General features: G+C 45.1%; 1 protein-coding gene across 1 annotated transcript in view; it reads left to right on the forward strand.

Moving 5' to 3' along the window:
• The window catches only part of LOC132885144 (copine-9-like), a 246495-nt gene that overhangs the window by 10613 nt on the left and 222583 nt on the right, over nucleotides 1–13299 (forward strand). Inside the window, exon 2 of the mRNA XM_060919485.1 lies at nucleotides 7557–7597. Within this exon, the coding sequence (XP_060775468.1) occupies nucleotides 7557–7597 (41 nt within the window). The remainder of the gene's footprint in view (nucleotides 1–7556; nucleotides 7598–13299) is intronic.

Raw genomic sequence — 13299 nt, forward strand, 5'->3', positions numbered from 1 at the left:
GAAAGACGCTGGAGGTGGATAGGCCACACCCTCCGCAAAGCAGCTACCAGCATAACAAGACAAGCTCTCACATGGAAGCCCCAAGGGAAAGGGAGGAGAGGCCGGCTGAGGAGCACATGGCGCCGTGACCTAGAGACAGATGCCAAGAAGATGGGCTACACCTGGGGTCAGCCGGAGACACTGGCTTAGGACAGAGATAGCTGGAGAGCGCTTGTTGGCAGCCTATGCCCCAGAAGGGGTAGTAGCCATAAATGGAAAAATAAAAGAAAAAAGGATGCTTATTCGACATAAACATGACTCGGGTGCACATGATCTCGTGAATTGCAGGGACTAGTGGGTGTTCCTGACAGTATTCGGATGCTTTGCTTTTTACACTTAAAACAGAGATTAGACAAATCTCTTTCCAGTGAGATGTCCTTGAGACCTTTCTACATATGGATTAAAGTTTACATGGGGTAAAGCTGATTGGACAAGACGCACTTGTTTCTCTATAAAGCTCTACAGCTGCAAGAAACAAACCATGAGGTCTGTAGACGTCAAAGACAGGATTATAATTAGGAAAAGCCCTGGAAGTTTGAAAGATTTATGTCATATCTAATGTCCCAAGTCACTGGGTACACAGTGACTTTATCAGAAAATCATTCTTAAGTAGAAGTTCAGAAAAGAGACTCTTGGCTAATAGCTGGCTGCCCAGCCAAACCGAGCAAACACAGAAGAATGGCTTTAGTCAGGGAGGTGAACAAGAACCTTAAGGTTGCTCAGACAAAACTTCAGAGGTCCTGTATGGAAATGGGACCCAGAAGGACAAGCATCTTCTGGTACAAACAGCAACATTCCCACCGCATGTGGGATTCCTTAGTGGAGTTGGTCAAAATACACCAAAAGGACTCTCAGGGCATCAGAAGCAATGGGTTCATGATCTAATAAAACCTAGATTGAATTCTTTGGCCCAAAAGCCAAGCTTTAGACATAATCCAGCCTGAAGGAAACTGGGCAACATCTGGCAGTTCTAGCTAGTATACAGTAATACATGGTGGTGTCGGCATCATATTGTGGGAATGTTCTTCAGCAGCAGGAACTAGGTGGCTTCTTAAGTTAGAGGGAAATTTGAACAGTATACAGCTCGATGTCTTGCATAAATCCTGCTCAAGAGTCCTCAGGACCTCAGATTGGAGTGATGATTCACAGTCCAAAATGATAATGACCCGAACCACTCAGCAGGAGTGGACAAAGCTGTGAATGTTCATGATGAATTGTTCCATTTTAGTGCCTAACTTGAACTTAACTGAACCTCCCTGGAGAGACAAGGGACATATCAATACAGAGATGCTTCCCATTCAATCTCGCAGAGGATGAAGACCCTAAAATCCAGGTGTGCCAACTTTGGCATTATGCCCAAGAAGACTGGAAGGCCTCAACCACTGCAAAGGGGGCTTTAGTATCGACTTTATAAAATCTTTAATTAATTGACAAACTTTGTGAAAACCTTATTAGCAATAACAGTTATTTATTAATGTTGAACAGTTAATAATTGTTACTAACTGTTATCTGATCTACTGTGCATCTGTACACCTTACAAATTGTTGTTAAATAACTAATCTATAATTATGTATTACCTATTTTTGCATTAGTTAGGCAACACTGAACTGGGAAGTCAACATGTTCTCAAAATTGCACATTTCATGAACCTTTAGTGCACTTCTAGTAATCTAACATACAGTGGCATGCAAAAGTTTGGGCACCCTTACTGAAAATGTCTGTTACTGTGAATAGTTAAGTGAGTAAAAGATGAACTGATCACCAAAAGGCATAAAGGTAAAGGCGACACATTTCTTTTCAGCGTTTTCTGCAAGATTTGTGTATCATTTTTGTTTTGTACACTTGGAGAGTGAAAAGGTGGCATGGTGATGTAGTGGTTAGCGCTGTCGCCTCACAGCAAGAAGGTCCGGGTTCGAGCCCTGTGGCCGGCGAGGGCCTTTCTGTGCGGAGTTTGCATGTTCTCCCCGTGTCCGCGTGGGTTTCCTCCGGGTGCTCCAGTTTCCCCCACAGTCCAAAGACATGCAGGTTAGGTTAACCGGTGACTCTAAATTGACCGTAGGTGTGAATGTGAGTGTGAATGGTTGTCTGTGTCTATGTGTCAGCCCTGTGATGACCTGGCGACTTGTCCAGGGTGTACCCCGCCTTTCGCCCGTAGTCAGCTGGGATAGGCTCCAGCTTGCCTGCGACCCTGTAGAAGGATAAAGCGGCTAGAGATAATGAGATGAGAATGAGATCGTCTCGTCTCGTCTTCTTCCGCTTTATCCGGGACCGGGTCGCGGAGGCAGCAGTCTAAGCAGGGAAGCCCAAACTTCCCTTTCCCCAGACACCTCGGCCAGCTCCTCGGGAAGAACACCGAGGCGTTCCCAGGCCAGCCGAGAGACATAGTCCCTCCAGCGTGTCCTGGGTCTTCCCCGGGGCCTCCTCCCGGGGGGACATGCCTGGAACACCTCCCCAGGGAGGCGTCCAGGAGGCATCCGAAAAAGATGCCCGAGCCACCTCAGCTGATTCCTCTCGATGTGGAGCAGCAGCGGCTCTACTCCGAGCTCCTCCCGAGTGACTGTGCTTCTCACCCTATCTCTAAGGGAGCGCCCAGCCACCCTGCGAAGGAAACTCATTTCGGCCGCTTGTATCCGCGATCTTGTCCTTTCGGTCATTACCCAAAGCTCATGACCATAGGTGAGAGTCGGAACGTAGATCGACCGGTAAATTGAGAGCTTCGCCTTTTGGCTCAGCTCCTTCTTCACCACAACGGACCGGTAAAGCGACCGCATCACTGCGGAGGCTGCACCGATCCGCCTGTCGATCTCACGCTCCATCCTTCCCTCACTCGTGAACAAGATCCCGAGATACTTAAACTCCTCCACTTGAGGCAGAACTTCTCCACCAACCTGGAGAGGGCAAGCCACCCTTTTCCGGTCGAGAACCATGGCCTCGGACTTGGAGGTGCTGATTCTCATCCCAGCCGCTTCACACTCGACTGCAAACCGCCCCAGTGCATGCTGAAGGTCCTGGTTTGAAGAAGCCAACAGGACAACATCATCCGCAAAAAGCAGAGATGAAATCCTGTGGTTCCCAAACAGGATTCCTTCTGGCCCCTGGCTGCGCCTAGAAATTCTGTCCATAAAAATTATGAACAGAACCGGTGACAAAGGGCAGCCCTGCCGGAGTCCAACATGCACTGGGAACAGGTCTGACTTACTGCCGGCAATGCGAACCAGACTCCTGCTCCGTTCGTACAGGGACCGGACGGCCCTTAGCAAAGAGCCCCGAACCCCATACTCCCGAAGCACCCCCCACAGAATACTACGGGGGACACGGTCGAATGCCTTCTCCAGATCCACAAAGCACATGTGGACTGGTTGGGCAAACTCCCATGAACCCTCGAGCACCCTATGAAGGGTATAGAGCTGGTCCAGTGTTCCGCGACCAGGACGAAAACCGCATTGTTCCTCCTGGATCCGAGGTTCGACTATTGGTCGAATTCTCCTCTCCAGTACCCTGGAGTAAACCTTCCCTGGGAGGCTGAGAAGTGTGATTCCCCTATAATTGGGGCACACTCTCCGGTCCCCTTTCTTAAAAAGAGGGACCACCACCCCAGTCTGCCACTCCAGAGGCACTGTCCCTGACCGCCACGCGATGTTGCAGAGGCGTGTCAACCAAGACAGCCCCACAACATCCAGAGACTTGAGATACTCAGGGCGGATCTCATCCACCCCCGGTGCCTTGCCACCGAGGAGCTTGCAAACCACCTCAGTGACTTCGGCTTGGGTAATGGACGAGTCCACCTCTGAGTCATCAGCCTCAGTCTCCTCAGTGGAAGACATGACGGTGGGATTGAGGAGATCCTCAAAGTATTCCTTCCACCGCCCGACAATGTCCCCAGTCGAGGTCAACAGCTCCCCACCCGCACTGTAAACAGTGTTGGCAGAGTACTGCTTCCCCCTCCTGAGGCGCCGGACGGTTTGCCAGAATTTCTTCGAGGCCGACCGATAGTCCTTCTCCATGGCCTCCCCGAACTCCTCCCAGTTCCGAGTTTTTGCCTCCGCAACTGCCCGAGCTGCAGCACGCCTGCCCTGCCGATACCCGTCAGCTGCCTCGGGAGTCCTGGAGGTTAACATGGCCCGATAGGACTCCTTCTTCAGCTTGACGGCATCCCTTACTTCTGGTGTCCACCACCGGGTTCGGGGATTGCCGCCACGACAGGCACCGGAGACCTTGCGGCCACAGCTCTGAACAGCTGCGTCCACAATGGAGGTAGAGAACATGGTCCACTCAGACTCAATGTCCCCCACCTCCCTCGGAAGCTGGGAAAAGCTCTCCCGGAGGTGGGAGTTAAAGACCTCCCCGACAGAGTGCTCGGCCAGACGTTCCCAGCAGACCCTCACCATACGTTTGGGCCTGCCAGGTCTGTCCAGCTTCCTCCTCCGCCAGCGGATCCAACTCACCACCAGGTGGTGATCAGTTGACAGCTCAGCCCCTCTCTTCACCCGAGTGTCCAAGACATAGGGCCGGAGATCAGATGAAACGACTACAAAGTCTATCATTGACCTCCGACCTAAGGTGTCCTGGTGCCACGTGCACTTATGGACACCCCTATGCTCGAACATGGTGTTCGTTATGGACAAACCGTGACTAGCACAGAAGTCCAATAACAAAACACCACTCGGGTTCAGATCGGGGAGGCCGTTCCTCCCAACCACGCCCCTCCAGGTGTCACTGTCATCTCCCACGTGAGCATTGAAGTCCCCCAGTAACACAATGGAGTCCCCAGTCTGAGCACTCCTCAGTACCTCTCCCAGGGACTCCAAGAAGGCCGGATACTCTATACTGCTATTTGGGCCATAGGCACAAACAACAACAAGAGCCCTCTCCCCAATCCGAAGGCGCAGCGAGGCGACCCTCTCGTTCACTGGGGTAAACTCCAACACATGGCGGCTGAGCTGGGGAGCTATAAGCAAGCCCACACCAGCCCGCCGCCGCTCACCACGGGCGACTCCAGAGAAGTGGAGAGTCCAGCCCCTCTCGAGGAGCTGGGTTCCAGAGCCCAAGCTGTGCGTGGAGGTGAGCCCGACTATCTCTAGCCGGTACCTCTCAACCTCCCGCACAAGCTCAGGCTCTTTCCCCCCCAGCGAAGTGACATTCCATGTCCCAACAGCCAGCCGCTGTGTCCGGGGATCAGGTCGTCGAGGCCCCTGCCTTCGACTGCCACCCAATCCACATTGCACCGAGAATGAGATGGAGAGTGAAAAAAGAAAAGAAACACCTTTTGAAAGTTTGGGCACTCCAATACATTTGAGTTCTCAAGTAACTTTTACCAAGGTTCCAGACCTTAATTAGCTTATTGAGCTGTGGCTTGTTCAAATTCTTCGTTAGGAAAGGTCAGATGATGCAGATTTGAAAGCTGTATAAATTCTCTGACTCCTCAAACTTGTCCCTTAAATCAACAGCCATGGGCTCCTCTAAGCAACTCCCTCGCATTCTGAATAATAAAATAATTGATGCTCACAAAGCAGGAGAAGGCTACAAGAACGTAGCAAAGTGTTTTCAGGTAGCTGTTTCCTCAGATTGTAATGTTATTAAGAAATTGCAGTTAACAGAAACAGTGGAGATCAATGTGAGGTCTGGAAGATGAAGAAAACTTTCTGAAAGAACTGCTCGTTGGATTGCTAGAAAGGCAAATAAAAACCCCTGTTTGACTGCAAAAGACCTTCAGAAAGATTTAGCAGACCCTGGAGTGGTGGTGCACTGTTCTACTGTGCAGTGACACCTGAACAAATATGACCTTCATGTCATCAGAAGAAAACCTTTCCTGCATCCTAGCCACAAAATTCAGCATCTGAAGTTTGCAAATGAACGTCTAAATAAGCCTGATACGTTTTGGAAACAAGTCCTGTGGACTGATGAAATCAAAATAGAACTTTTTGGCCACAATGTGCAAAGGTATGTTTGGAGAAAAAAGGGTGCCAAATTCCAGGAAAAGAACACCTCTCCAACTCTGAAGCATGGGTGTTGATCGATCATGCTTTGGGGTTGTGTTGTAGCCAGTGGCACAGGGCACATTTCATTGGTCGAGGGAAGCATGGATTCAAATAAATACCAGCAAATTCTGGAAGCAAACATCACACCATCTGTAAAAAAGTTGAAGTTAAAAAGAGGATGGGTCCTACAATAAGACGATGATCCAAAACACACCTCAAAATCTACAATAGAATCCTCAAGAGGCCCAAGCTGAAGGTTTTGCCCTGGCCCTCACAGTCCCCTGACCTAAACGTCATTGAAAGTCTGTGGATAGATCTCAAAAGAGCAGTGCATGAAAGACAGCCCAAGAAACTTGTAGAACTGGAAGCCTTTTGCAAGGACGAATGTGTGAAAATCCCCCAGGTAAGAACTGAAAGATTATTAGCTGGCTACAAAAAGTGTTTACAAGCTGTGATACTTGCTAAAGGGGGTGTTACTAGGTACTAACCATGCAGGGTGCCCAAACTTTTGCTTCGGGCCCTTTTTCTTTTTTGTCATTTTGAAAATGTAAAAGATGAAAATAAAAAATTGTTTTTTCTTTAAATATAAAGGGAATGAGTCATCTTTAACTTTATGCCTTTTGGCAATCATTTCATCTTCAACTTGCTTAACTGTTCACAGTAACAACAATTTTGACCAGGGGTGCCCAAACTTTTGCATATCACTGCACCATGCACGGAGAGGCTCGGGTTGCGATGATGGATCCTGCCAGGTGACTGGCATAGTACTATTTTCTGAGGAGTGCAGTGCATGGTATATTTGATTTATATCCCTCCTCAAAAAATTCCAAACTAAGTGTTAAGTTTTTATGCCAAGATTCACTCACTGGAAACACCCATGTTTTTGTTTACGTTGGAGCGACCTTTGATCTGCTCATGTGCAATGTACCATGCTATCGCCCGCCTTGCTAGGCATGATCATATATAGATTTACACACACAGAAATGACCGCAGAGCCACAGCTGTGACTCAAGTTGGCCATAGAGCTTGAAATTGTGACATCAGTTCACGGTATATCCAGGATATACCATCACTGACTCATACGATATCCATTTTTTAAATTTTTGACATCATGAGATACATTTGCTTAATCAGTGGTGGAGCTATTTTATGTCATGTGAGCCATCTTTGGCCAATCCCTTCATGGGAATTTTTTGATGAGGGATGTAACATATTATATTTCCATACTCACCATCACTGAGGATAAGTAGTGGAATTTATTTCCTTTCTTATTTTCACACTAACAGAAATGATGCAAAGTTTATAATGTGAAATTGTTTGTTTCAATTTCTGGGTATAACCCTGTTTGTGAAAACGTTATTTTAATTGATCAGCTTCAAAAAATACGTAAAATTTCTCTTCTTGAATATTGTCATTTCACCGACATGTTGTCATGTATGGTAATGAAGTACATAAATACATTAATGAAGCAATGTCCAGTGAAATGGTTTTAATTGTGACAGTGTGTAATGTGTATTTCTCTCTTATTAATTTGGGCAGGAATCTATTGGACATGGACACTTTTTCTAAATCAGATCCTGGTAAGTGGATTATTTTGATCCTTCAGTATATAATGAAATACAAAGAAACCAAAACAATGTTAATACAGTTTGTCATTGTTCTGTGGTTATACCTTTTTGTTAAAATTCCAAATGTCTTCCGTCTATCAGGACTGCTAATCATTAAGAACTAATGCATGGTGATATTGCCATGTCTTTTTAAATGAACCAGCACAAGTAACATCATTGCTACTCTTAAGCTTGAAGGCCATTATAAAGTGACAGTGATGTGTCTGCGTATTAGTGCTTTTCCACCGATCAGGACAAGTGCTCTCTGTATCCTGGTCAAGTGCATGTTTAACTTTCACATCACAACTTTTTTCTGGAGATTATCAGGTGATGACCTGACAGGCACATTTCACATAGTGAAATAACAACGTAATGATGAACTGACCCACTACAAAGGTGCACTCATGCCCCGGGAGGGGTGATATCGAAACTTGAGAAGGTACTTGGTAATGCTGATGTGGTATTTGAGATTTCACTGCTGTTCAATGTGTGCATGATATTTCTGTTGTCACGGTGACAGTTACTGATCTTGTACATTCAAAGTGGAATGTAACATTAACAGGTGAGGTTTTTATTTCAGAATGTTAGGTTGAGGGCAGTACAGTGTTGCAGTGGGTAGCATTGCTTCCTCACAGCTCCAGGGTCCTTGGTTCCATTCTGAGCCCAGGTTTGTCCAGTTTCCTCTTACTACCAACCAGGGAGGGTGAAGGCTATCACGTGCCTGCTGCTCAGGCAACGGTGTAACACACTTGGAGGAAAATGCTATTCGCCCACCTCTGTATGCCCATGAGTGTCATTTATGATTGACAGGGGACAGAGAGTATGCCACCTGTCCCTCCCTGGCATGGCCAGTTTTGCTCTCTTGGGCTCCAAGCCACAGATGGCTGTGGCATCGGCGTCGCCAGGGGTATTTTACTGGGGCACGTGCCCCAGTATAGATCTGTAGTGCCCCAGTAAAAAAAATCCAGTGACGAAACGCTCTGAATTTTAAACTTGGGAATAGCTGCAATTTAATTAATTCATAACGTGGGGTAGGCTAACCGATGCGCGAAGAAGACCATCTACAATGCTTTTACATTGGTAGTTTTGGCTGGCCTCGCGCACACTAAGCAATGTGAAAAAAGTGTGCGCGTGACATGAGTAACATCTTGGTTGCTATGGGGACCGCAGACTCCAGCAGCCCTCAGATGCAATGAAATTCAGAGCAGGGGAAACCATCTCTCCGTGTTTTTCAACTGTTTACAGGTTAGTAGACAGTAATTCCACTGTCATTTTTGTAACACACACACACACACACACACACACACAGTGGTGCTTTTAGAGGCTTTTGGATTGTGTTTAGAGATGTTCAATGCTGAAAATGCGTGTGCTTACAAAGATATGTTTGGTGATTTAAAAGGTATCAAGTGTGAATACTGTTGGCCATTAAGTACTCTTGGTTGAGTTTAAAAACTCGGCGGTGTTGTATTGTATGTTAATATGTTCTTTTACAATATTACCAACAGTATAAGTATTACATTGCTATTATCACAAATGTTGCAAATATTCATACTGTTATTATTAAATGATTGACCTGGATTCAGTGTCCTCGTAATCATTTTGAGTTTTACAGCTCTAGTGACTAGTTTTAAGCAGGCCGTTTCTAAATATAAATATCAATATATAAATATATATTACATAAAATATAATATATATTACATAAAATGTAATATATATTATATAAAAAATATAAATATAAATATAGTGCAAAATTTTTAGCTCGCACGCTTCGCGCGCTCGCATACATTTCCTGTGCCCCTTTTGTGCCCCAGTATGGTCTTGGGTCTAGTGACGCCCCTGGGCTGTGGAAACATCTGGACTTGATTTTGTGACCTCCGGTTGATAGGGTGAACGCTTTTCTACTATGCCACTCGGGATCCCCTACTCCTTAAAAACAACCTAAAAAATGGGTCGTTTAATTTCAGTCAACATGATGAGTTGACTATAATTCCTTTAACCTTGTGTGTAGGGTTGACCACTCATGTTTACCAGGGTCAATTTTAGGCTACCTTTTTTCAGATAGTAGTGATACATGGGTCACCCCATAAGAACACCATACTTACAGTGAAGTATTGTAGTGGCAGCCTATGCTATGGGACTGCTTTTCTTCAGCTGGGACTGGGGCTCTATTCAAGATTAGAGGGTGTCATGAATAGGCCCCTGGTAGACAGTTGAAAATGAAGAAAACTTCAGCTTCCAGTATGATAACAGCCCAAAACATAAATCCAAGTCAACAAAAGAAGGGCTTGTTTGCTTGCTTGCTTATTTATTTATTTATTTACAGTGTTTGTTATTTTAAAGAGGATTTGTTGCATTACGTTTTAGAGTTGCCGAGTCAGCGTCCAGATCTAAATCCTATTGAAAAACTGTTGAATGTTTTGAAAAGAGCTGTGCCAGGAGATCCCCTCACAGTTTGATAGTTCTGGAGCTTTTTTTTCAAAAAAGAGTGGAATAAATTAACAAATCAAGATGTGTTAAGTTTGAAGATTCTTACCCAAAAAGACTACTATATTACAAGCAAAAGGTGCTTTCACAAAGTATTACAACCCCGATTCCAAAAAAGTTGGGATGTTGTGTAAAATGTAAATAAAAACAGAATGCAGCGATTTTGAAAATCTTTTTTCAACCTACACTCAGTTGCATACAATACAAAGACAAGATATTTAATGTTCAAACTGATACTTAAAAAAAAAAAAAAATATATATATATATATATATATATATATATACACACACACACGCACACTAAGGGCGGAACGGTGGTGTAGTGGTTACGACTGTCGACTCACAGCAAGAAGGCTCTGGGTTTCAGCCCAGCGGCTGACAAGGGCCTTTTTGTGTGGAGTTTGCATGTTCTCCCACTGTCTATGTGGGTTTCCTCCGGGTGCTCCGGTTTCCCCCACAGTCCAAAGGCATGCAGGTTAGGCTAATTGGTGGCTCTAAATTGACCGTGAGTGTGAATGGTTGTTTGTCTCTGTGTCAGCCCTGTGATGACCTGGCAACTTGTCCAGGGTGTACTCCACCTCTCGCCTATAGTCAGCTGGGATAGGCTCCAGCTTGCCTGCGACCCTGTACAGGATAAGCAGCTAGAGATAATGGATGGATAGATGGATATGCACTCATTCTGAATTTGATGCCTGCAACACATTCCAAAAAAGTTGGGACAGGGGCATGTTTATCACTGTGTTACATCAACTTCTCTTTTAACAACACTCAGTAAGCATTTGGGAACTGAGAACACTAATTGCTGAAGTTTTGAAAGTAAAATTCCTGCCCATTTTTTCTTGATATACAGCTTCAGTTGCTCAACAGTCCAGGGTCTCTGTTGTCATATTTTGCACTTCATAATGTGCCACACGTTTTCAACGGGTGGCAGGCAGGCCAGTTTAGCACCTTCACTCTTTTACTGTGAAACCATGCTGTTGTAACACATGCAGAATGTGGCTTGGCATTGTCTTGCTGGAATAAGCAGGGACGGCCCTGAAAAAGATGGCAGCATATGTTGCTTCAAGTATGTACCTTTCAGCTTTAATGCTGCCTTCACAGATATGCAAGTTACTCATGCCAAGGGCACTAAACCCCCCCCCCCCAATACCATCACAGATGCTGGCTTTTGAATTTTGTGTTAGTAACAATCTAGATGGTCCTTTTCCTCTTTAGCCCAGAGGACACAACATCCATAATTTCCCAAAACAACTTGAAATGTAGACTTGTTAGACCACAGCAGAAGTTTGGCTTTCCAAAGTGTTCCCGAGCCCATGTAATAGTAGTCTTTATATTATCATGTCAGTGTTTAATGCAGTGTTGTCTGAGGGATTGAGGTCATGAGCATTCAGTATTGGTTTTCAGCCTTGCCCCTTATGTGCTGAGATTTCTTCGGATTCTTGGAACCTTTTCATGATATTATGCAATGTTGATGGTGAAATCCCTAAATTCCTACAATTGTACATTGAGAAACATTTGTTTTTAAACTGTTGGACTATTTTCCCCACATAGTTTTTCAAAAAGTGATGAACCTCACCCCATGCTTGTGTAACGGAGGTCGTCTCCCCTCCCCCACATTCTCTCTGTGTTGTGTATTTTGAAGGAAGGACGTCACACCTGACCTGATTTTAGAGTTTTTTATTGTTCTGAGATATATGAAAAGAAATAAAACAATCAGGCACCGAAGCAAGCCAGACGCGTAACACTCCTGCCAAACAAACCAGGTAAACCACATTAAATACAGCAGACAGTACTACACTCATAACATTGCTAGCTGAAGCAATTGAGCTACTACTCCAGCCTCGCTAGCTGACTGCAACGTGAGCAAGTGTGCTAAACTGATTTAATGCACATAGAAATAAAACAGCAAAACTCGTGCATACAGCACACAATGCACTAACATTGCTACTACGTTACAGATATACAAAACTCAAACTAGCAAATAAGAAAACAACAAAATTTAAAAAAAAGTGCACATAAATACCACATACCTCTGCCTGAAGCCAGTCACAAAAGAGGCAGAGTTGAGGGCACCAGCAAATTTAAAAGATCCCGGCATGGGGAAACCCTGCCCCCCCAGACTACAACAGGACTTAAAGGAAAATGGACACGAAATCAAACATAGATGGGGAAATTCAGGGAACACATTTGTAGGTACAACAGCCCGTCTTTAAAAAGTTAAAAACTACAGATCCCACCAACCAACTTCCGCGTTGACCTACGTCACGCCTGGGCGGGATCACCTATGTCACTTCCTCCATGAGCCCATAAGTGACTCAACCACAGTCCGTCTAAGAACTACAACTCCCATCAACTAACTTCCGTGTTGACCTACGTCATGTGTGGGCGGGATCACCTACGTCACTTCCTCCACGACTCCATAAGTGACCCAGAAATCCGCCATGCTTCCTCTTTCGGCGCCGTGAATTCAACACGGACACAAGGAGGACCACTCGCTCCGAGCCCCCAAGATAAAGATGTCTTTCTATCAAGAAGAGATATTTAGCGCGGTTTTTCTTTTGTTTACCCTTGGCCACGGTAGAACTACTTAAATCGTGCTATCTCTCTCTCTCTCGGTTGAGCTACAGCCGGTTTCATTTGTTTATTATCAGTAATGTTACAAGACTGCCGCCCCAGCAGTTTAATTAAAAGTTAGAAGCGATCGGATTTCTTCTAATTAAAAGCGTTGTGCACATTGTTTGATCAGAGACTTTTTCTTCACGAACTACGAAGCGTTCGGACCAAGAAATCCTCTGCCTTCCACGGAATCGACTCACGTGCTCCTGTGGACTCCAAAAGTCTCAGAACATCTCTTCATAATCTTGCGTAGAGGCAAGATACTAAGTAAGATGGGCAATTTTGGGCATAAAACTAGTCTTAGGAATTAGCTTTATGAAGCAGTGTGAATTTAAACTCAGAAACGGTTTAATTGTGTACACTGTAAACACTTAGGGTGTTGAATTGATGATCTATTTTGTTTGGATCTCTCGATTGCTTAATAGATAGGTTGCATGCTCTCTTTTCCTTTCTAACACTTTAATTTTATCATTACACATATTGTGACCTCATCAAGATTTCAGTGGATTTAGCTAGCAACACACGGCTAATTCTTTTGTCTCGTTAGCAAGCAAGGCTAGCCCTCTGTTAGGCCA

This window comes from Neoarius graeffei, chromosome 4 (genome assembly GCF_027579695.1).
Source record: "Neoarius graeffei isolate fNeoGra1 chromosome 4, fNeoGra1.pri, whole genome shotgun sequence".
Lineage (NCBI taxonomy): Eukaryota > Metazoa > Chordata > Actinopteri > Siluriformes > Ariidae > Neoarius > Neoarius graeffei.